The following is a 24,674-nucleotide window of genomic DNA, read 5'->3' as shown; positions in this document are numbered from 1 at the left end:
GTTTAAATTACACGCGTCATGGTATTTCGTGCACCAGCGCGGCATGGATTACAGGAAGTGCCCAAAGTTTATTGAGGCAGAGAGATATCTCGACGAAAAACGTATCCCCGAATTGCTACACAATCTCAGCAGCCTAGTTGTTTTTGACAGACCAGGCAAGTCTACTTTGATATAGGAAACCGTGAAAATCCAACCCGCCGGAGCTCAACCACCATGCTTCTTGCATGTCTCACTACCCTCACTTACCAGATTCATTCGACTTATACTAGCCAATATCAGTGCACGAAGCGTCACGGCACCCCATCTACAATAACATTTAAGTGATTTAATAATACCCTCTCCATTTCAACAACAATGTCTAGAAAACCCAATCGAGTATATGATCTCGATACTGGAGAAGTTGAAGGCAGCTCAGCACGGCCGTGGCGAAAACCCTTTTATCTTCACCTTGGCAAATGCTGAATCCATATTCCACATGTTGGACCCAAACATGCGGGGGTACGTCACTTTTGAGCAATATAAACATGGTTTGGAGACCCTGGGTATCACCGAGTTCGACATAATGCCTCGCGGAATTGGCAAGAATACTATCACAAAGGAAGTGTTTCTGGCTGCGGCGTAAGATCTTTTCCTTCTTATCCCCACGATACATCTTTCCAGGCAGAAGGGCCTTGACCATCTCTCCAGCACCTACCAGCACATTCCTGGCTTTCCAAGCTCACACGTAGAGAAGGACCAGCGGGAAGAAACCAAACTAGATCAAAATACATGCTAGGGTCTCGGAGTGAAGCTCGTACACCACATGCTAAGAGACCCCATATAGGAGAACAACATGACAGTAATAATAATAATAATTAGGAAGGCAGATAAATCAACTTTTGTTCGGTTTTGAAACAGGAATCCCTTCGTGGTGTCGCATGTGCCTCGATTTGTGGGCGCGTCTAGAAAGGATGAGAGTAATAATTTGCAGACTATTTTTAAATGAAAAGGGAAGGATATCTTCGCTACCCACTGGAAGCAGTATTTACAGAACTCCTGGTCCATACAGGCTGGGCACAGGATATTGGCCAAATTGTCACAGAGAGAGCAGTAAATTCGTTTGGTAGTGGACGTCTCGGCATTTTGGCCCGAGAGCTGTCCATGTAGCGTAGATAGCCGAGCTTCATCCTGTATCTAGTCGGTAAAAATAAATACAAATTACTCCAAGTACCCAAAACCTTAACAATTGCAAGCTAAAGGATAACGAGATGCCATGTTTTCAGGTTTAAAAAGTGGAGCAGAAATCGTCAAATTGCGCTGACGTGTTTCTACCTCAATTTCACAAATAACAAGTCTATTATATCACATATCATAGTTTAGAATGCTGCATGTCTGGTCATTATCAGATGAAAAACCTTAAAGTAATGCATTATAACAATCTGCGAAGCTAACTTGTGCGGACAGGCCGGTATCACAACCTTCCCTTTGGACGTACCGACAATTTGTTCTAATCAAATGTTGAAGTACATGTACAGTAGGAAAAAGAGTCTAAGCACAAGGTAGCAAAACATCAAACTTCTTAAAAAGTCCCTCTTGTCTAACAAACTGCAGTGAAGGCATGTCTCAGGTGTTAACTGCTCGTTTCAAATTCTCACGCTGCACTATCAGTTAAGCAGATAGACACATGATTGAATCTGTGGTCTTAAAAAGGAAAAATCACCCAAAATCTCACTGTACTCCATCACCTGATACCGGTTAGATAGGGGTGCCAATAAGCGGAACATCATTAAACTTCATGCATACATTCACGCAATGACGTGATCGACACGAGAAGAGGAAAGTCAAGCAAATGCAACAATGTGTTTAAGAAATCGAAAATTTAGTTGCGCCAAAGCAAAAGCGGTAGCATTGGCAAAATCGACACTATCACAGTAGTCTTTGAGGTACAGACAGGCACGTGGTCATTGAGTAGCAGTTACCCACTGATAAATGCCAAATTTCTCGGGCTATATTCTGCAGCATATTTTGACGATCTTAGACGCTAAAAAAGCACTGGAATGGTACATATAGACAAGAAACGGGCGCTCATGACGTTTGTACGGGGAAATGCACTTTGAATAGTCAACGAGGTTAGGCGTTATAACTTTAACTAGCGACTAAATAAAATGAGGATAGATCATGTACTTCACATTAATTTCAATTTCCAGTTTGACTTGGATTCTAAAAGCACTGAACTGGGGGCCATTACCAAACAGAAAAAAAGCATGACACTCATAATGGCTTGAAGAAGGCGTAAAGGCATGATACACTTGGAAGATGATGATCTCAGGAATACAAGGCAGTAGAACACACTCTAGGACATATTATCGCAAGTAGCTTTAAAAAATGTACTAAAATGAGGTTAGTTATACAAGGGTAGCCTTCAAACGGCATCTGATAGGACAAGCGCACTTGAGGGAAGTCAAGTTTCCCAACGCCGTCAGGTGCGACTTAAACGATGCATTCACCATTTATGAACTTTCACAGTTCAAAGACAGCCGCTTCCTCAGCATTTCAATTACCAAGGCAATTTCCAACAAAAATGAGTAGTTATTGATCCGTTTGGTGCCAATTACCGCCAAACGAATAAACTCTTCCTAACATTTTTGGCTTCAGAAAATACATTACATTGCTTCAAAGAATAATAATTCAACGGCTCCAAATAAATGAACAATTGTGGAAAATAAACCGCTCGATTCAAGGATACTTTAAATTAAAGTACAAGGGCATCTCAGCCACCAAGTAAATTTCACTCCTTAAAATTTATTTAAGAACAATAACTTGTGGCATGCTAGCACAAAAATAGATGTATTACTAGAACATTAATTCAACATTTCTATAGTAAAATGAACCAAAAAGGCACCTGATCCACGATATTCTTCACTTCATCCTGATTAGTTTTCGTTGACGACGCAGATTTAGATCCAAAATTGCGGGTAAGGAGAAAATCATTCAAGACGTCCAATCTAGACCGCAATTCTGCTTCGGTTGGAAGGTTTTTGCGCTTAAAATTATGTCGAAACAGTAAAACGTCAAAAAAGTATTCTACGAATAATACATATATTTAGCACAGTTGTTGCCCTTCTGTCAAATGCAGGGCTTCATTTTAATTTCGCTAGAATGCTTTGCCTATAAGTGTCGGGTATGCTTATCAGACGACTTAAGTCTTAAAAACGGACTAGGAATGGACGCCTTTGGTATACATTAGACTATACACGTCTGTGAGTTTGATCCACCTTGAAGGCTTCAAAGTCTTTAAAAGTTAAAATAACAGGCATTTTTTCATTAAAAATACGTATTCATACATTCGCAAAAAGATGCTAATGGTCTTAATTAGGTACTTCAATTTTAAGAGCGAAATTGATTGAAGTCTCCTTCTCAAGCGTCATGGTGAATTAGCTTCAAATGGAAAACTATTTAGAACAAGTATGACAAATTTAGGCAAAAGCCTTACCTCCTCTGCAGTCAATGAGTCCAGCCGTTGTGTCAGTTTCGCGACTTAAAGCATGAGATAAAAAATAAGAGGTTGGCGAAAGAAAAACACTTGCTTAACAGGAGGAAGCACACAACTTACTATCACTAAGATCCGCTTTCCTTGGTGGCAAATGATTGAGTGGTTCCAGCCTTTTATTTTTTAGAGCCTTTATTCGTCTAGAAAAAACATCAAATGGAAAGTGTGCGATCTCACCTTAAGTAGTTGATAGGGGGGTCATTCTCGCAGGGGTCGTTGGCGGGCTCGTTACTTTGAGAGGCAGTTTAAGAAAATGTACAAAAAAATTACCTCGTGGCTCTTTCATAACACTGAAGGCAGACTTTGGTATTGACGCCGCCTCCAGGTAACGTATGAGCAAGGCACTTTTTGCACATAATGAATTTGCACATTGGACAGGCCACCTGGAGGAGTAAAATAGTTAGAGGATGAAGACGAACTCATAAACTGTACCTTTTGAGCGCTGAAAGAGAGTTTCTTGGCGCATTGGTAACAGGACATTATCTAGAATGAGAAGGTAGTTCAAATGCTGCGCCATTAATTATTCTGCTATAGCAAAAGGAAGGGGTTACGCATCCCACTTTTACGAATCGTACAAAAATAGTAAAAAGTGCACTACCCTGATTTATACAAAATGAGGACAAAATATGATTTTAGGGAATACTGGGACATAAACTGCACCCGGGTCTGTCAGCTAACTTCAAGATCTATACTAGATACTAATTATTGCAATATTTTATGGCAGAGCATGCATCAAAATTCCAGTAAAAAATGTTTGAAAACCTACAAATTGGGAGAGTAGATACAGAGGGTACAAGTCTCAGGAACAAAGTACGGAAAAGAAGGCAAGTCTGTACATCAAAGTAGGATTTGATAAAATTAGTTATCAATTACCAGAGTGTTTAGAAGGGTTTCTTTTAAGAGGGACTATTCAGGCAGCAGCACAAGACGTGTGATTCCCAAGATCAGTGCTTTTCTCTACAGTAAAATACACAGGAGATATGGCCTAACAGCCTTGAGTAAACGCTCGGTTTCCAAAAGGGCGTAAGTTCTGCAAATGCACTGATCTAAGCTCACATAACATACCAGAAACCCCAGCGGAGTAGCGACAAAGGCTGAAAAGCTGATGGCATCTCATGAGACTTGACACAACCTGACCTAGAGGTGCTGCTTTACGATTGGCCACCATGACTGTTTGCATTTGATAATGCGATAGACAAAATTGTATTCATTGCCAGGAAATTTGAAGGATCAAGTGATCTCAATAAGGTTAAAAACATGTAATTGCCACATCAAAGCTTCGAAAACAAGTAAAGAGGACAGTTTGCGTGGGAATTTTGTAAAATCAATTGAGATTGTAATTAGTCAAGCTGAAAGCCTCGCAAAAAGAGGATATATTTGGAAGCAATGGGTTGGACACTTGCTTTTATTTGTGTTTACCCAGCCAAATAAGTGTGTAGGTAAAATATGGCTTTCCGTTGCCAAGTTAACATGTCTAGGCTTCGAATTTTAAAAAAGCTGAAATATCTACCAAACTGAAACCAAGTCCTATGTCTACACAACCTTTTTTCAATTATTCATAGATCCTATACGAATCAATTCGTAAGTAAAATAGCATATCCATGTTCGGCATAATATTTTTGATGTGTAACTGCAATATATTGTAGCGTCCCGAAGCTCCCTGAAGACGAAAGAAGACACAATACTCAGGCATAATATCTATATTCAGCACGGAGAAGATGTCTAGGCTACTGGGATGGCCCAAAAGGCCACCCCATCCATCGAGGTACAAGGGGGCTAATTCAAAGTACAAAAGTGGCGCCTCACCAGTACCGAGGGATAAACCACTATCGTATTGCAATGTGACTGTTTTTTGCACCTTTTACGTATGTTGGGGTTTTTCATGAAGGCGGTTTACTTTTGTGAAGTTTTAAGATAAATGTAGATTGTATACCTATAAACTTTGAGTGGTCTACTTAACCTGTTGAGCAATGGAACGAACCTTTAATCCTTTCGCAAAGAGGCGAGTGGGGTGGTATTCGTTGGGCCGTAGATGTGTGTACCTTTTAGGTGCCAAGTGGTCGGTTTACGGTACCTACATGGCTGAGCGGTTTCGGCTACTTGGGGGAGCCGAAAACAATTATGATTCTCTAGTGAAAGATATCTTTACCTAATTTTCTTGACCAGGAGCACCTAACCAGAGTAAGAGGCAAGGAATGTGAGATCATTCGAGGCAGTTAGCACGCAATTATTCAAATGTCTTTTCTAAGTATGATTGTAATTTCTGATTTAGATTGTAATTCACCTTCCAGTTACTCAATGCACATGTCTTTAAAAGAAGCATTATGGCGGTCTTTGCAATACATTTGTGGTGAACGGTAAGCTTGCTGGTTATAATCGTGACAAGTTGTCACGCGGTTTTTCTTGATATCAAATAGGTACTGTGGTGCTGAGTGCTTGTTTTGAATAATTTTAAGCCTAGCCACTGGCATCATTAGCAACATTTAGATTGATTATCTGCATTACTTTTCCCACAATTCAAACAGAACGATAGCAACCTTTTCAGGTCAAGTTGCTGTCGCTCAAACTGGAGCGAACCTCCGTTCAAATTGCAGTTTAATAACTGAGCAGCACATTTAGCCATAGCACTTTCCATGTAGCCAAGTGGTGACATTCACATTTGTATTTTTAAATTTTTTCTGTCCAGGGTTATTTCGGGTCAAAAGCAAACCATTTCCGAATATGAGACCACACAACGATGGCTTCTTGTTTTGTTGACTGAAATCTGAACATCTTCTTTGCACGTCCGTACAAACTCCGACTTTTCACTGCTAGCTGTTGCACATCGCTACTGTTCCTGCATTTTTATTACTGATACATTGGTTTTGTCGTCCTCGTTCTACCACTGGTCAACCGTGTTCCCCGCGCGGCTGTCGACTCTCCTACGCAATTCATTTAAGTCAGCAGAGACGTGCCCGACTAACGTGGCACTCGCACTTAGGTCTATATGAGTCTCTCACTCATTTCAATCTATGACTTTTACACCTCCATGAAGTACCAGAAACCACCATTAAAGGATCATATTAACTTTGGTTTTTAAGCTTAACATTAATCTTCACGTGGCCGCTTTCAGTGCTAAAACGCATGAAGCGTTAAGGATGAAACCACGTGCACGATCCTAAATGAGCAGGAGGTCACGAGTCGAATGTCTGCTCGGTGAGAGGTAGCTAACAGGCTCTACCTTGTTGCAACTGGGATCCTACCTACTGTGTCGACAAACTAACACTTAATAGTTCCAATCACAAGGCGGAGAAGTTAATAATGTCAAGGGTACTACCAACACCCAACCGCAAAACAGTAAGAAATGGGAGAAGCGTCCCAACATTAGTAGTAGAGAAATATGCTAGATTTATGTATAAAACAGTCTGAACAAGGGGGCGCAAATGAAGGCGTCAAGGGGGCAAGTCAACGCAGTCGCATGGGCGAGTACTTATCCAAGATTATAAGCGCACCAGTCTGGTCAACGGGGAAGTCCACGTCCAAATAGGTCTTATTGTCCAATTCCATCAGTTCCAGTAGATGTTGGCTAAAAAAGAACAGAAAAAAGAACTAGGCAAAACTAGTCTGTGGGAACCCGTTGTAAATAAAAGAGTCAGCTTGAGTTACATCGAATCTCTGCATCTTCGGTACTAAGCATTACTAATGCAATCGGTATTTTTTCAAATAAGATACAACAATACTGAAAAATTGATCAAGGGTAGAGGGAGTCTAGCAGACAGCGTCCTACTTATTTTGGGAAATGAACAACGGCTTACGCATGGCTACCCTGCATGAAAGCACAAGGGATCCAGACTTTAGTCGATGTTTCATCAGGTAACATATTGAGAATTCGCGCAGAGTTATTCTGATAGTCGTAGGAAATGAATGCCACAGCACCGGCAGCCTGCGCAAAACTGGCTTTTGTTACGAAACTGCAACCACTAGAACAGCTGGTAAAAAGATTATAACCGAACCCCCTGATGACGAAAGCGATTCCGTTTTGAACTTCATTGGCATTGGAGATTCGGGAACAAGCGTTGATAGGTTGGGTCGGAACGAGTTTAGTGTAAATATAGGAGACATTCTAAAAAAAATAGTAAGCAAGAAACAGAACGCACGAATTGAGACCCAATGCTTGACGTGGACAGAGGGAAAATGGCATCATGACCGGATCTGCCGACGACTTTTAAGGCGATTCGGTCGACAAAACTACACGAACAAAGTGACAAAACTAACAAAGTTGGCACGAAGGAAGCAGGTCACCTACCAAGAGCAACTGATATGCATGACAAAATAAAGGATTGTCGGATAACCTTTGTCTTCACCTTCATTAGTTGGGAAGCTACACAAAACCTACATATCCACAAGCAGACGCCGGAGGCATAAAGTTGGCGCGCATGCTTCTAGCGAGATAGAACGCCTTTGCTAAATACCCCAACTAGTGTAGACTCAAAATAATAGCCGTAAGCTTATTTGAAAAAACGTGCTAAAAATATTAAAAAAATTTTTATTAGCAACAAAATGTTAAATTTTGAAAAGTACATTTGTCTTTGGTGCAGATTAGGCCTTCCCAAATTTTAAAACAAAATATTACTTCATGATAGAGTGCTATTTGCAGCGCCCTTAGCAATTAGTAATGACAATGGAAAATACAATGCTAAAATAGAGTATATATGTTTGACTTATGAAAGATTAGAGAGCTGAGAGCATGGTTCAAAGCCCAGTCAATTTTAGGAGGTACAATGGCCGAGCTAAAGTGCCTACCATCACCGGCCAGTAAATACACAGTTAATGAATGACATAGTATTTCCCTGTTGAAAGTACTGGAATTTCACAGTAAGAGTTATTTCGTAGCTTCTCTTCGCGAAACGTGATTAAATATAATGAGGGCGGTATTGTTTATCTATTCAAATCCGAAGATTGAAAGGTGCCCATCACTACGTCGTGGGACAGTAATTCGATGCGAATTTAAGCAAAAACTTTAATACGATGGTGGTTTACCCCCTTGGTATTGGCGAGGCGCCACAGTTTACTCTGAATTAGCTCTCTTGTACCTTGTAGGGTTAGCTGGCCTTTCAAGCCATGCCAATAACCCATACACCTTTTCTGTGCTAAATATATGTGTATTTTGCCTAAGTATTTTAGCTTTTTTTCTTTTCAAGGAGTCTCGGGACGCTACATAAGGGCAGCACCTTAACCATATGTGATGCATGTTTAAAATAAGCAACCTTTTATTGAGTAATGTTGACTGATCACAAATCTGGAGGTTGGGAGGTCGTCGCACTTCACCTTGCTGTGTAAAACACTGCAACAGACGTTCCGTTAAATTGTATACCTCTAACTAATGACTTATAAGAACAGTCCTTTCGAGACCAAATAGTTCAATTAAAGGTTTTTTAGGCCAAAATTAGAGGTAAAGGGGGGACCTGCAAAAGATGTTTGGTTGGGAAAGCGATGCAAATTAGTAAGTAAGAGTTTATTACACTCCTCTGACTTGTTAAAATTACTCTACTAAACATTTTTCTCGCATTTCTATTCACTTTCTCAAAATCATAAAAATGTTTAGCGTTACTGATTTCGTTTACGCCTACCCTTTACTAATCAATAACGTAATCCTCTTGCGTACGGCTTTCTAATTTTGGGTCAAACAACAGGTTGAAAATTGCAAGTGTAAAGATTTTAAAAAAATTATCTTGTTCGGAATCACAGTAAAGTAAATGTTTAATTTTAACAGACCTGCTTTTTATTTTAGACTCTGTGGTCAATTTAACTTTTCTTTAGTTCAGTTTTTGGTTTTTGCTTTAGTTGCAGTTTAAGGTAATGATTTCCGGGTATATTACATTTTTTCCCATTTGTTTGTTTTAAATTGTCCCCCTAAAAGGCTCTTTTGACCTCTGATTGGCGATTGGTAGGGTTTTACGCACGCAACATTTGTATCTCTGATGAGGAATCTTAGGACACTTGCACATGCGTGTAAGACAGTGCCAGGTATCGCTATTAATGATATTCATGTCGATAAATTCTCCGATTTTTGGATTGCGACCAATGCGGGTCTAAGATGTGTTCAACGCGGAGGCGGTTTTGTAACACATTTCCATGAAAAATGTGTTTTAAAAATTGCTTACGTGAATCCTCCGTTTGTGTGTATTCAATGTGGTGATTCTATTATTTTGTTTGAATCTCCCGACCAGGTTTGATTAATTTTTTTAGGCCTAAATCTGCTGGAGATTTTAGTATGTCAATGTTTTGGTGATTTTATTCACGACTGCATTTTTTCTCCCCAGTCTCACGTTGGGGTGGTTGTTACAGGTAAAAATTGACCTTGACGTAATACCTGTTTAGCTAACAACAAAGCTTTTCTCATTAATTCTTCCATAGAAATAATGGCCACCATAGACTTATTCAATCTCAGCGCCGAAAAACGTATTTTTTTCACTTTGACATTAATTCCTTTCTAAGTCAACTTCGTTAGTGTGGGGTGGGGTAATGAGGAAACCCAATTTAAAGGGGTCAAAAAGAGGGCAGAGTACGAAGCCGAAATAAAGGTATGTTTCCAGTTCAAGGGATCTTCGATTCTTGGAGGTTCTTTCTGCTCCTTCTTCCGTTCTGCCCGTGGAAATTGCGTGGCGTGAAGATGGGGCATATTTTGTGATCACATGGTCAGACTCAAGTGGTCCTGAAGCCCGGCGTCGGCTTCACATTTTTGAAGCCGGTGGGGTACTTCATTCAGTCGGTGCAGGGACCGACGCGTTAGAGACTGGACTCTGCTGGCGGTAGGTTAATTCATGATCTCTTATCCTTTCTCTAGGCCGAAAGTTCAATTGATAGCCGTCAGCAAGCGTCGTGCTGGCAGCTGTCTCCAAATGGCTTTCTACGAGTTGAATGGCCTTCAACACGGCGAGGTTCATATGCTTTCCGCGCCAGACTGTGATATGTTTCGTATTGGAAAGACCACCTTCGACATGGAGGAACATATCATGGCAGTTCTCTTTCTTCCACTTGACTCAGCTAACAATACGAATCTCCCCTTTGGTGAGGTTTTTGTCATCCTGCTTTTAAATGGGTCATGACCCTGGTTCTGGAACCTGTTTCCAGATGAATTACTGTGCAGAACACCTTTTGTCCTTCTGTGTGAAAGTAATGTAGAGCCGTCAATTTCAAAGTGGCAGGTATCTCAAGTACCATATTGCGTAACTCTAATGGTGACCTTCTCCCTCATTATAGGTTCTTTTCATTAACGTGCTTCTATTTTATGCCTTGAAGGCTTTCATATTAATGGTTATCTCAGTTGTGATTTTGCCCCGAATAATATTGTCAGGCATTAAGCATGCTTTTTATTCTTGGTTACCAGCTGTTATCCCTATATCAGACTGCATAAATGAATAAAGGCCCTCCACCGCTTCGTTCTGTACTACTGGTTTCTTTGTGTTTTGTGAATTCTTACAAATTGTTAGAGTAACTTCAAATGAGTATTTCACATGGACGAACAATCTATCGCGAACGCAGTTCCTAACCCATTTTGCTGTACACTGTTGGGTTTTATGGCGTGAACGTCCGCTACTGACTAGCTAGATTGACTGGCCTCTTGGCTACTTGCCAATCCAGTCTGACGCGAAGACGATAAAAAGAATTAGGGTATGGGGCTCTTACTGTCTCAGTTTGGAGACCAAGGAATATTCACAGTACTCCTGTGTATCTAGCTTTTAAATGCCTTTGCGCACCCGTTTATTAGCAAACGTAAAGTGAATTGTCACGGAACATGATCAAACAGAAAAGGCAGCGGCAAGAGTGCCAAATATACGTTTTCTAAAATAAGGATCTTGGCATAATTGAGGAGGGCTCAATTTTCCAGAAAAGTATGGTTATTCGCAGCTCTGAGTGTGGAGCATTTTTGGATTTGCAAATGTCCTGAGCACTTTGGAAGCCCATTACCAGAATAACTAGTCGGAAGATCGTAGTTCATTGAATGTCCTTTACGAGAATCTGTTTCTGGAATTCCAATTCTCTTCTGTCTTAATTACCACAGTGAGGCTCTACATCAGCTCCAACTACCACTGGAGCATGAAAACGGAACTATCGCCCCTGCCACGGCCTCGTCCCCCTCCGTCTACCCCACTGGGTCGGGTCTCGTTGACCTTCGGTAATGCTAATGAGGCTGGCACCGTCACTCTCTACACCGCGGTATCCCTCGGTATTGGGGTCGAGGGTAGTTATCTCTCCTCTTGGTCGCTCGTTGGCTGCATCGATCGGAGCGCCTGGCACCCCGGTGCCGAGGACCCCGCCATTGTCGCTGTTATCGACAGTTGTAAGTGGCACTATTTGATATTACTAATTTCCTCGAATAATTATTTGTCGTTATTTCTACTCATGGTTATTATCATATACTTCTGAAACCGACTCATCGAAAACGCATATCTTTTTATTACCGAAATATGGTTGAGGAACCGTCTATCTGTGGTATCCGCAGTTTCCAAGATTGCGATGATTTTAGAACATCGTAGCGTATTTTTAGTTGTTGTTATCATTGACATTATTTCCACAAGAGTGGTGTTTTTACCCATACATCCCGATTCGTCCTCTAGGGGACTTACCGGAGTACTTTTTGAACGGGGCCATTGTACTCTTATTCAACGGGAGGTGTTAAGATCTTAACAAGTTTGCTGCCATCAATGGTCGTGACCACGCATGGTTCATTTTCCCCTTTCACTTTTTAGTTCCATTTTTCCAATTTGTCTTACACATTATTAAATTAGCCTTGGTCTTTTTTATTGATCATAACTCTTCTGGTGAGATTGAACTCATGAAAACGCATTCTTGCCCCTTAGCTTCAATAGCCCTGCTTCGTAATGTGGGAAATCGGATCTAATTGCATAGTTTTGAACTCCTCACCAAGTATGTAAACATAACCTTTGATGAAATTGATCATGTCAAGGGTAACACGGCAAAGTAGTATGAGAGCGGCGGCAGTTTGTAGAGACTGTGCATGATAGCAACATCAGCATATCACAAAATCTTTTACTCTAGCGGCACCTAAGGTCCAACTGTGTTTTAGGAACCCTATCATTTCAAAATGTTTAATTCCAACTTTAACCGAAAGAAAGCATTTAAAATATCCTTCTCTCTTTTAATCAGCGACCTGATCGACAAATAGCCAAGTTACTGTTATAAAAATCTTGAGAGCACGGAATTAGGTGAAGCTACTTCATTTCCACTTCCTCGAAGGTAACGTAGGCCTGACTGCCTTAGCGCACGCCACTATCCCACCACCTATGTGCGCCACCCGCCTCATCTTTCCCTCGGCCGTAGGCGCGGTGAGTCTCTCGCCCGCGTGGCCGAATGCGGTTGACGATGGCGTCACCCTTTTCGTCCAGCCCACTGATTCTACTGCTGCACCCTGGGTCCTTGCGCTGGCTACCAACTGGTGTGGCCCTCAGCGCCTCACCTCGGCTAACCTGACGGTGCTGCAGCAGAGGCAACAGGCTGCGCCCGACAGTGCTCCTTGTGCCACTAAAGCATGGGCCCTGAAGTAGGTTTCCCTGTGATAGGTGTCTACCACATCCACACTTGTGTATGCTGTAAAAATAGGCGGCTTTTTGAGACGAGGTTGTTGGTGTTGGATCTTTTGGTGGCTCTCTACGCAATCATTCAATCGAGTCGTCAGCGAAACTATCTTCATGGAACGTCTGCGCCATTATTAGGAAGTTGTGCGACGGGAATTGAACAAAAAACTACAGCATTAAGGTGGTGGCCGCATTGTGGACAACTCTAAGGCCCACATTGGTAAAATATGGGACTAAAACGTTCCTCCGTTAGATTTGTATCGCATTGCTTTTTATTATGCATGTGAGGGGTTGGCTTATCTTGCGGCGTGATTAAGCTTAGTTGACGAGGCTTGCAGGCCTCATGTCTACCTTTCCCATTATTTTTAATTTGTGGATCAAATACATTTTGAGCTTCCGTAAGGGTCATTTTACCATTCTTCATTTTGAATATTATCTACGTATCGAAAAAGTCTGTTTTTCAACTCCAAGATGTGTCACACTCCATATCACTTTATTCTTTTGAAATATGAACTTACTCACTTTAGTGGACCTTCACTTTTTTGTTACTTGTTTTGATCAATGAATATAAATGTTTCTAAAAATCAAGCTTTAAGCTATCCTTCGTAGAAATGTTTGTTTACACATTAGGCGTTTGCGCTCGTTAAGGTGGCATATTTTTCAAAATCGTGTCGGTTTTATTGCTTTTGTCTTCTCTAAACCCTGTGCTACAATATAGCTTTCAATTTGTAATCGAAAACTGTGGAACTTATACCGTCCTTATCCGTGAATTTACTGATTTTGGGATGTTTCTTAACGGCTTTTTCACTGTCCAGTTCTCATATTTTCTGTTAATGATTCACAAGGTTTTGTTTTCTGTGCCTGTTCTAGTAGCAATGTTAAATGCTTTTGTACTATCTTCGCCAGATTAACCGAGGTTTATTGAGACTGATTTGCTTTTATAAACGTTAAACTCATTTTGTCCATTTGTCCCACTTTAGTTAGATGAAGCATTGCTAGTATAGTTTACCGTCATCCTCACTTCATAGCCCAAGTTTTCAGTAAATTTTTAAGGAACACGCCTCGAGCACTTGCTTTTTTATTTTGGTTTCGTTGTTATTAGAAAGGATGCAGTGGTTTATGCCAGCGAAACCGCTTCTTCTATATTCCACGGTCAACTGCTGCATGCTACATGGATTTCTCCCAAGAAGCTTTGCTTTGTCTCTCAGGATGGGCGTCATCTTGGTATGCTCACTCAATTGATGATGAACGACTCAGTCACTTTTGAAGTACGGTGAGTTTTGATAGCCTCGTCTGTTTCTGTGTTAATCAAGCTTCAAGTATGATTTCCTCATATTTTAAAGTTTAATACCAATATAACAATGCGCCCGTTTATGGTAATATTCACCTGGAAACCAACCCAAATCCCTAATTATGCTAGCATCGTTTCGCCTTAAAATGAAGTGAATTTTCTTAAACTGATTTCACTGTGCTTGGCAGCTCTAAACTTAAGTTATAATCTTTTAGAGGTCATGACGTATAAATAAAAATAAATTGTTCGGTTTTCATTAAAAGGCTAAAAATTTTGACGTTCGTAAAAACTGTATACCGTGTTAGAAGTATTCGTTTAAAACTAGTAGTGCCAATGATAGCTCAAAACCGGAAATCGTAGATGCAGAATCAGTGAAACAAAAAATCAGTAAATGCTTCACCACACTTCAATATCTGTGGCTGGTTGCTTGTGACACTGTAATGCAGCATAATATTGGTCACTTCGTCTAACTGGGTATCCTAATAAGACCACTTGCAATTAATGGATGCTTGTCATGGTGGTTTTTAATACGGTGGTTATTTTAGGTGTCTCGCTTCCCTCGCCAACACTGCCACCTCCGTTATCAACGGACTTGTATATGGACTCAGCGGCGAAATCGTTGTTCAAGTTGGTGATGGAGGCATTCACATTGTCAAACTTAAGTGCCTCGAAGGTCAGCTTTTTGTGCAAATGTTTGTTATATATTTGAGCAAACTATCAAGCTATACGAGTGCCAGCTATGCCGATCAGTAGTGTTTCACACCGTCCTGCTAATTCAAAATTTTATTTGGCATGTTCTTCATTTTAATGTAGATACTGCGAGATGTGGAAGTACCGCAGTTTACGAATTTCCCGACGTAACCCCTGCCAGCTTTCCCTTCGCCTGCGACCAAATCTATGCCGTCTCCTTCAGCTGCCAGAGTCAGGCTTTGCACCAGACCCACCTTGTGGGTCTGCAATCAAGCAGCCACCAACTCTGCGCGTTGCCATGGCCGACGCCAGCGACAAGGGCGACGATGACTGGCGAGTGCGTGATGCGTTCGTGCTCATCCCTTTTCCTTCACTCTGACTTTCTGCTTGTCACCAGTTTGAAGAACCAACTGTTCACCGTGCCTTTGGCTTTGGAATCCATGGAATGTAAGCCTGGAATGTACTGAACCACTCTAAGCGCGAATTAAAAGGTTTTTTGTGACGTAGATTTTCACAATCAATCTATTAGGTATGCGTCATTTTCCCTCCTATCTTAATGAAAGAGTGTTTTCGATGCTCCTACCCAACATTTGGTTGAGTCCATTAAACTTCTTTATTTAGGCAATATTGGTGTTGAGGTTGATAAGGTCCTTTTAGTACATTCTTATGTACCAAGTTTAAAGATAGTTTTATACTCCTTTGAAAGCGTAGAAATCATTACCAAATTGCTTAATGCGCACTTTTCCCGCTTATTTTAGTTCACTCGGTCGTGGCAAGCCTGAAGAAGCGACTGAACAGCAATAACTTCGCACCACGAGCTCTCGAGTCGGGTGCGCGTCTGGTAGCCGCAGTGGCACGTGCCTCCAAGACTGTGCTCCAGATGCCTCGTGGAAATCTCGAGGAAATTCACCCACGAGCTCTTGTCTTCAATCACCTTGCACCAATTTTCGATAGGTTGACCCCTCTCATTTCCCTTGTTTTTCATTTTATGAGATCCGACATTTAATCAATGTTTTCACTAGTTAAACTAAAATCCATGGTCAGGTGTCTGGAAAAAAGTGTATTTGAACCTAGAACCAAATCGTTTTTGACCGATTTTATATTTTCGTTTCTCATAAAGTCTGGTGGGTCATGAGGATCTAGCGATGAAATCATTGGGAAATCCAAAATAGTGCTATTTTTTAAAGTCTGAAAGCGTTATTTCGTAATTTCTTTGAGCTTAATTTACTCACTTGATGCATTTTGAATATTTGAACAGAATAAATTTTATTTCACAATCCAACTTGGATTTAATAATGCACCAAATGTAATATTAGTCTTAACTGCGACTATATCCTCAGCTCCAATTAACTTTGAGATGACTCAAAGTTATGTGAAAGGTGTATTTAAACAAAAGTCTAGTAGTGTTATATATTCATGTATTTCAGGATTTAAGGCAATTCACTAGTATTCATTAATTTCGGGCGATGAGTACAGTTAAGTCTTTCCTGGTTCTCCTTTGATGGAAAATTGCAAATTCTTCTTCACCTTTTCAACTTTGGATACCGTATGCTACTTAAAGATATTAATACACGTAAAATCCTAGATAGTGGATGGATATGTCAATGTAAGTGGTTTTTGTCCCATTCCTGGGTATCTAGTTCATGCGCCCGAAACGATAATATAATCCCCTCATGGTCATTAAACTACGTTGAATCAATTAAACATTACTTATGAAAGTTTACCCAAAATGAAGTCCACTTTTGGATTTGCCACTTTTGTACGAAATAACCTTATAACCTTTTGTGATGTGTCAGAAATTTGCACTGATTAGGGGTAAGCGTAGGTGTTTACAATTTTCAAAAGTTTATGCCAAAACAAGCGGACTCATGAAACTTTTTTCACTACCCTTAATTATATTATTTTTACAACAGCATGCGTTATGCAGACGCGATAGAGACAATGCGCCGTCATCGGATCAACTTCAACCTCCTCTACGACTACGATCCGCCCAAATTCCTCTCAAGCGTTGCCAATTTCGTGCACCAAATTTCCTCGCCCGAACACATCACTCTCCTCGTCTCGGACCTAACGTAAGTTTGCAAGGGGAGAAAACTGCTCCACCAATAGTCATTTCCATTTCATGGGGAAAATTTTGGTTTTCCTCGCTGAAACTACTGTCGGATATAGTGATTTCAAGACTGATAATACCGAGTTTGATGTATTTTGCCAGTTAATTCCCGCGTCAAAATACAACGTGCGCTATTTGAAGAAATCTTTATTTGTTTTGATTATTTTTGGTGCAATGTGTTAAGTATAAACCTTTACAATTATCGCAAATTTCAAATTGTTCCTTGTTAATGTGTGCCTCAATCTACTAGTGCATTTCCAACTAAGTTGAAAACCTCACCATTAGGTAGGGTTTGCTTCCGCTCGTTAGTTTGAATACTGGTTTTTTTTCCTGCTCTTTCTCCACAGCGAGGAAGATATAACAAAAACAGAGTACAACGGATTCTTTGGGAGCAAACGACCCCTAGCTCAAGCTGCTCTCGCCGAAGTTGCTACTCATATTCGTGATGATTTCCCTCGTGCTCCTTTGACCGAACCGTACCCCGCCACAAAGGTAAATCTCGTCTGTGAAGCTCTCCTCAAAGCCATGCTTCCCGAGCCTAAGAAGTAAGTCCATTGCTGCGGTAGTGAGTGTTATGCTTGTCTGAGCGGTCATGAAAAGTCTCAACATTCCGCTTAGCGTGATTCTTTAGTGTTACAGAGCTAGTTGTGGGTTTTCATTGGTGTGATCGTGTTTCAGATCTTCGATTCCCTACGAAGGTTTTTCTAATCAAGACAATCAGATATCGCTGTAGATTTCCTAATTTTGCGTTATTTTCATCGAACATCTGAATGATTCCTCTATAAATGGAAATACTTAGGCTAACTCCGGACTCTATTGTTATCTTTATTAGATTCATTCTACCGATTCTCACCTGCTACGTGAAAATGCAGCCTCAAGAGGTGGAAAAGGGCCTAGCCCTTCTTAATGACTTTAAAGGTACTCTATTTATAACTCTTTCAATGAATTAAAAATTTGAAGTTCATATTTTAATCAATCGTCGTTTTAGTCACAGAGGCCAAAACACATATCTAATCTTTTCTATTTTGAAATTACTCCATCCATAAAGATTTATTTTAACAACTAATGGGGAATAAGTCTAATTTCTAACTTAGTTCTTAAGTTATAGTTGATGTCTTAACTGAATTTCTCTGCTCTCTGGTTCTGGATGAATTGATTCCTTATCTGCTTGCTCTCTCAGAAGGTGCGATTGTACTTTTTCTCTTTTTACTGCCTTCAGACAAGGGTGATGTGGATGTGTGGGAGCGGGGCCTACGTCAACTCCAGTACTACGTCTCGCCCGTGAAGCTTTTCCATATCGCTCTGGGCACCTACAACCTCGTCCTAGCCGAAGCTATGGCTGACCGTACCCAATTGGACCCCAAGGAGTACCAGCCCTGCCTGCAGCAACTACGGGCTCTTTGTGCAGACACTGGTGACAATCGCATAGCCAGCACGGCCTACCAGCATGCTCGAATTGATCTGTTGCTGCATCGCTACTCCAAGGCTCTTCAAAGTCTTCATTCAGCGGGTGGGTAAAAAATAATCATACCGCCTCTTTGTTAGTGTCTGTGTTTATAGAAACTCGTTCTTACGTGCGTAGGTTTGACCCATTGGGAGGAGTTCCGTGAGGTCGTGAAGAAACAGAAGCTCTTTTCAGAAGCACTGGATTTACTCGTGCCAGGGACTCCGCAATTCTCTGTTCGTCTCAGCTTCTCCTTTCTATCGCGTTTATAAATTTATCTGTTGGCGGTTCAAAGAGAAAGGGGTTAAAATCAGTGGCACTAGATCAGTGGACGCAACGGTAGATAATATTCTTTATAGCAGCATTTATCGAAAGTGGTATGAAAATATGTGACGATTAATTGATGAGACTTCATGTAGTGGCTTCAAAATCAGTTGGGATATTGTTTTTCTCTGTGGTAAATGGCCGTTACCTTTCTTAAATGCATTTCATCAGCATCCTCTACTCCACAGCTAGTAGACCTTCTTCCCCTATACTTAAGCTTCATTTAGACAATAGTAAATCGGTAAGCTATCGGAAAGTGTGTGAAATGTTAGGAAAATCGAATTTCTCTGTGTCAAATCCATCACCAAGTAACGTTTGTAAGTCTCCTTAGTTATGCCACCAGTACTGAGTTAGGAACGGAGTTGGATGTGGTTGGGCAGTAAGATTCACCCTTTGCAAATCTCAGGAGATCAGCAGGCTGTGGGCGAGAGAATTGGTGGCATCGCGGCGCCTTGTGGCAGCTGGAGAGGTGCATCTGCGCGCAAATCATTTCGCCTCCGCCGCGCTCATCTTCCTCTCTACTAACTCCACCCGTCGCTGGCGTGTCGCCGTCGCTTGTGCTGCGGCCTCCTCAACCGCCGACGCGGAGGCCGAGGAAGTGCTGTCCGCCGAGGAGGTTCACTGTCAGGCCTCGCGCCTCGCCAGTGAGTAGGCCACATTCCTCTCTTTTTCCTCTCTTTGAGGGGCTTTGTGGAGACTTATTTGATCGACAACTTTGCATTACTTTTGTGTTCATTTTCTGTTGATGCGTATTTAAAACTGCTTAGTGGAATTGCTTTTATTGTCTTGTTTCAAATATATGTGCTACATTAATTTACCTCAGAATTTTGTTTAGAAATTTTTACGATATTGTGATTACACCACAATCGTAGCTGGCCTTATTGGAGAAGTAGTTTTGAGGAATCTTGTTTTAAATCTACTTCTGGATAGTTGTTTTTTTTTGTAGAAATTTCATGTCATTTATTTTCTACAAATATACAAAACATTATGAATAATAAGATTTTATATTTGTAAAACTCTCGTTCTAGTTTCGACAATTTGGTTTCATTCGTATTGTTTTACCTTCAAAACATTGCTGCAAATTTAATCTTTTAGTCCTAACATATTCCTACTGCATGATTATAGGTGATGAAATGTTTGACATCATTAATACTTCGAAAAATTCCATCGTTGAACTGGCTTCAATTGCGCAGTCATTCCTTGAATAACGAAACCTGGGGTCGCTTGAATCTATTTCGCTTTAAATAAATGGCCTTATTTGTTTTAGATGAAAGTGCCTCGAAAAAGGGAGAAAGCATTACTACTAAAGGGAAATTTTGAGAGCTTTTCTGATCAAAACAGCTAATTAGATAATTTCAAAGCGATGAGTTACATGATGGGGAATATGATCTAATTCAGTGTATTTCATGCTTAAATTTCAAATACCGTTGAGTTCGTCGTGCCAATACGAAGTAACGTCCTTGATATAGCACTTTTGCAGAGGAATGTAAATGCAAATTTGTAAATAGTATGTCATTGATGGCCTTATTTTACTTATTTAGTTGGGTTTCCGAGTGAAAATATGTCAATTTTGACCGATCAATGACCTAGTTGTTGTTTCGTATTTATATCCTTTTCTTCCAATCCAGTGAATCTCACGTCTCTTGGTCGTTTCGAAGAAGCTATTTCAATCTATTCGGAATGTTTACATGTGAGTATCCCTCCTATTCTGTCCTTCCAAATTGCATATTTCTTTCCTAAATCAATGTTGTTCTTTTCTTTTGCCACGCAGGACTACGAAGGTGCAGTCAGCATAGCCGCTGAAGGCGGTCTCTGGTTGGAGGCTCGCAGATTGGTGAGCGTGTAGAATAATAATTTTTTACAAGAAATCGATTGTGTATAAGGAAGTCCCCAGATCCTTTCTAATATTGAATGCTTTATGTGGAAAATTCGAGAAAATACTTATGAGGGTATTTTCTGCAATAATAATATAAGTGTAGAGTCATTGATTGCATTCGCTTCAGGCATGTGCTTTTCATTTTCTCTTTGCTTAATTGTAATAATCAGCCTGTAGTTTTTATGAAGGAATGACTGATTTCACTAGAATTTGCAAATGAACTAGTTGGCTTTGCTTTCGTTCTTTAGTGTATCATTTATTAGTTTACTCATTTGATTTAATAGCTAAGAAATCGTAGAAATTTAAAATGTGGGCTTTTCTCATGCTTTTAAAATAATGCGCGGATTATTTATTCTACCCATTTCATGCACTAAATTTCAAGTATTTGATTCAACTATCATTCTTTATTTACCGAATATTTATTATTTAGAAACGAGGTTTAGCGAATCTTTTGGAGTGTTCTTCGAGTTTGGCGGAAGGGCATATTGTGTTAAAAGCACTTGTAGAGTGATTTATTTTTACTGTGATACAACTCTTCTCAAAATGAAGTATCCCATTTACCTGGGTAAAAGTACCTTTATTTCCCTTCTGTCTGAATCGTCGTTATACCTACATTATAGTAAAAAAAATGAAGCGTAATGAAAATAGTTCATAAATTTCTTTTGGTAAAAGGCTCATCATGCGGCCGACACGGGTTCGATGATGGCGCTGCTCAAGCGCAGCGCTCTTAAGGCCTCCGAAGATATCGCTGTTCGACTGACTACCGAGGCAGAGGATTTTCGCAAGTCTTTTGAGCGTCTGCTTGAGATCCGCGCGGAACTGAAGGAAAGGACTCTAAATTCCACCTTCGGGGTCGGCGACGAAAGTATGTCGCTAGCTGTTGATAACGACTACTAACAATTGTTTTGGTTTGCTTGTCCGTTGGGACAGAAGTGTGGGGGCAATTAATTATAGAATATTCTTTAATCCAAATGACTCACGAAGGCTATTGTTTTTAACAACTTCAAACAATTGGAATGTTTCAAGTGGTTTTGCCGACAATATTTGAATTACGGTATCTGATAGTGCTTTTGTCGGGCATCTTTCAGGAAATCTTGGGAACTACATTTTAGACGTGTTTATTTCATGGCATCAGCAATAATTCGTAAACTTATGAGAATAAAAAATGCTGTGATTCAAATGGCAGTTTTTTTGTTTTTGTGATATGCACCTGATGAAATCGCGCCTTTTCTTGAACTTTTGTGAGACCGTCAAAAAGGTGATAGAGTTGACCGAATTTTTGTTGATTTGTAAGTTTTTTTTTTGGTGGAATTCAGACGGAAAATTGTAGTGGTAAATAGTAATGCGTGAATTCTGTTTAAATGGTAGAAATTTAGATCAAGTTGTGTTGTAGTGTCTTATGTTAGTGAATATTCAACTTTTCTGTTGTTTTTTTCGTCAGGAAATTAAAGACACATATTTTTAGACGTACCACTACCTGTGGTGCAAACCTTTCCATAGATTTCAAACCTGTAAGGGCAATTTTCTACCCTCACCAAAATGTCATAATTGAGTACTTTTATCTCCATGTTCTAACACGATGTCTGGAAAAATAGTTTATTTTTTTTTGCTTATTGACCCTAATAGCCGATAAGGAAGTTAAATTTATATTTTGTAGTTTTCGATAACACCGAGAGCGAACTCTTCTCGGATACTGGAAGCGTCGTCAGTGCCACTTCGGTGGGAAGTCGTGATAGTTTCTTGTCCAAGAGTTATGGGTAGGGAATCTTATTGCTCTCACATTTACGTTGTTTAAGATGCTTATTCGCTCTTATTCCTAGAAGAATAAGTAGTATTTTTTTTCTTTGAATTTGAACAAGCATTTGCCAAAGTAGCGTGCGATGTGGCAGCTGATCACTTTCTTATACAATAACTGAATAGGTTAATTTTTTGTTCCGAGATTTTTTTCAAGTTTTGCACAAAATCTAACCTTTTCTCGAATGGGTGAACCAATTATATGATGCCTTTTTGATCATTAATTCAGAAAATCGTCGGATAACTTAACCTCCAACATCTCGGCATAGCTACTTCTTGTAGTGTTTTACATAATTTCCAGTTGTATTTATTAGCTCATCACTTCTGGATTTTAGGCTTGCTGCATTAGGATGTCAATAAATAAATATAGAAGGCCTTGGGATAACTTGATGACCCCCTTTTTTCGTACTTATAGTTGCCTCTGGTGAAAATTCAGATCTTTCTGCTATTTTATATTTTGATTGCGCACTGCGCTTTGTGGAGTCTGGCGTGTTTAACCAAAACCTTTTTGACACCAATTCATGATCGATTTGGCCATTACTTTTCTCCGCCTTTTTTTACAGGCGATCTCAGAAAAACCGACGGAAACGTGAACGCAAGTGGTCCACAAAGCGAGGCAGCAAGTTTGAGGAAGTGGCACTTATACAGGTGCTCCATACCACTATCGCGTCCTGTCAACGCCTTTTCGGTAGGGCTACGCCAAATCCCTTCATTCATTTTCATTTTCATCTCCATTTTTCTGACACCTAGAAACTATCCAAGCCCTTACTGATGAATTATGGCGGTGTGGTGAATCCGCAACGGCTGCCAAACTTGCTCGTCAGGCCGACGGCCTCTTGCTCGACCATCGCGCGGCTCTAAAAGTTGTTTGGTGCAACGAAATCACTGGAGAGACGGTAGGCTCTGTTCAGACCTATTTTCATATTTCTATTATGTTCTAAGGGTTGTCATGTGTTTTCCTTGCGTTTATCTGGGTTTCGCTCTTGTTTTCCGACACTAATATCCACATTTGATTTACTTCGTAAGCAGCCGATTAAATCAAAAGTAATAAGAATGGTAGACCAAGCCCATTGAAATGTAGAAATTAACCGTAAATTGATATTGGCAATACCAATTTTGGTCACTTCCTGAATTTTTGTCTCAACTCAATCGGTTTGACATCCGTGAATACGCCACTGCAAAGTTAGATACTTTTAGGTTTAATAGCAAATAAAGCATCATCTACAAAGACCATTATCCGTCCTCGCCTAGGTACGGAAATGCTCGATTTAAGGTTTATTTTGTTTCCGTGACCTTTTATCTTCACCAAATATAATTTTTTTTACTTGTCATTAAAAATAAGCATACCACTTAATTGCATACAACTCCCGATTAGGCACTATAGTTATACCGTAGTACGCCGGTAAGTGGGTCTGTGATAAGCGTACAGACTGGTCGGGAGAATAGGTGGCCTGATTAATATGAACAGCGCATGCCATCCATTACGACAGCCGAAGAGCCTGTGTGAATGAATCAAATAATGCTCCATCATGTATCAAGGTTGCATTGCTGATGTAACTCTCCCCGTTTCTTTCAGGCCCTGGGACTCAATGAAGACGGTGATGTGAGGCCAGCGAGACGCTACCCGTTCCATGGTAAGCGGTGTTTAGATGTCAAACTTCTTTTCGTCGTGTTGCTCACTCAGACCTGGCGCTGATGTCTTGTAGAGACCTTCCTACTCTTCCCACCGGTTATGACGATTCAGCGGATCAATTGTGACTTTCTGTGAGGAGATGCTCCCGCTGCGGTGGTAGTAACGGCTGACTAAATTTTACTGTTGCGGACCCTTTGGAAGAGATTAATGCGCGTAAAGCTGCAAAACTGATGTTATGCTAACTTGGGTTTCGCATGCGGAGGACTAATCGGTTCGTGCATTTTGGGCACCTCCTCTAACCTTCATGAGATGCAAGTGAATTAGTGATTCCATGAATTTTGATTTTCCATAAATGCGTGTAAGTTAGGCTTCCCTATTGACAGTGATAGCTACTTCAATAAATCG

At 40.5% G+C, this 24,674-nt stretch overlaps 3 protein-coding genes across 3 annotated transcripts; 2 read left to right on the top strand and 1 right to left on the bottom strand. All coding sequences in view use genetic code 11, as the record gives it.

The window, feature by feature from the left end:
• Positions 1–379: 379 nt before the first annotated feature.
• On the top strand, positions 380–775 carry EGR_08072 (hypothetical protein; the record flags this gene model as incomplete). Its single annotated transcript, XM_024497321.1, has 2 exons — positions 380–618; positions 661–775. 2 exons carry the CDS (start codon positions 380–382, stop codon positions 773–775), a joined length of 354 nt encoding a protein of 117 aa, XP_024348259.1.
• Positions 776–6,973: 6,198 nt separating this feature from the next.
• On the bottom strand, positions 6,974–7,946 carry EGR_08071 (Protease-associated domain-containing protein; the record flags this gene model as incomplete). Its single annotated transcript, XM_024497320.1, has 4 exons — positions 6,974–7,094; positions 7,324–7,497; positions 7,522–7,631; positions 7,905–7,946. The coding sequence occupies 4 exons, from the start codon at positions 7,944–7,946 to the stop codon at positions 6,974–6,976; spliced, it is 447 nt and encodes a 148-aa protein (XP_024348258.1).
• Positions 7,947–9,930: 1,984 nt separating this feature from the next.
• On the top strand, positions 9,931–24,394 carry EGR_08070 (Elongator complex protein; the record flags this gene model as incomplete). Its single annotated transcript, XM_024497319.1, has 24 exons — positions 9,931–9,970; positions 10,007–10,092; positions 10,130–10,320; positions 10,356–10,579; positions 11,574–11,852; positions 12,770–13,073; positions 14,210–14,380; positions 14,944–15,071; positions 15,212–15,535; positions 15,847–16,042; positions 17,002–17,160; positions 17,546–17,743; positions 18,031–18,116; positions 18,418–18,708; positions 18,781–18,878; positions 19,373–19,610; positions 20,595–20,656; positions 20,738–20,800; positions 21,515–21,707; positions 22,500–22,599; positions 23,200–23,324; positions 23,387–23,532; positions 24,213–24,270; positions 24,321–24,394. 24 exons carry the CDS (start codon positions 9,931–9,933, stop codon positions 24,392–24,394), a joined length of 3,834 nt encoding a protein of 1,277 aa, XP_024348257.1.
• Between the last annotated feature and the right edge of the window lie 280 nt (positions 24,395–24,674).

The sequence above is a fragment of the Echinococcus granulosus genome, assembly GCF_000524195.1.
Source record: "Echinococcus granulosus chromosome Unknown EG_S00095, whole genome shotgun sequence".
NCBI classification, from domain to species: Eukaryota; Metazoa; Platyhelminthes; class Cestoda; order Cyclophyllidea; family Taeniidae; genus Echinococcus; species Echinococcus granulosus.
The sequence above is the reverse complement of the archived record's forward strand: the minus strand, read 5'-3'. Positions and strand labels throughout refer to the sequence as shown.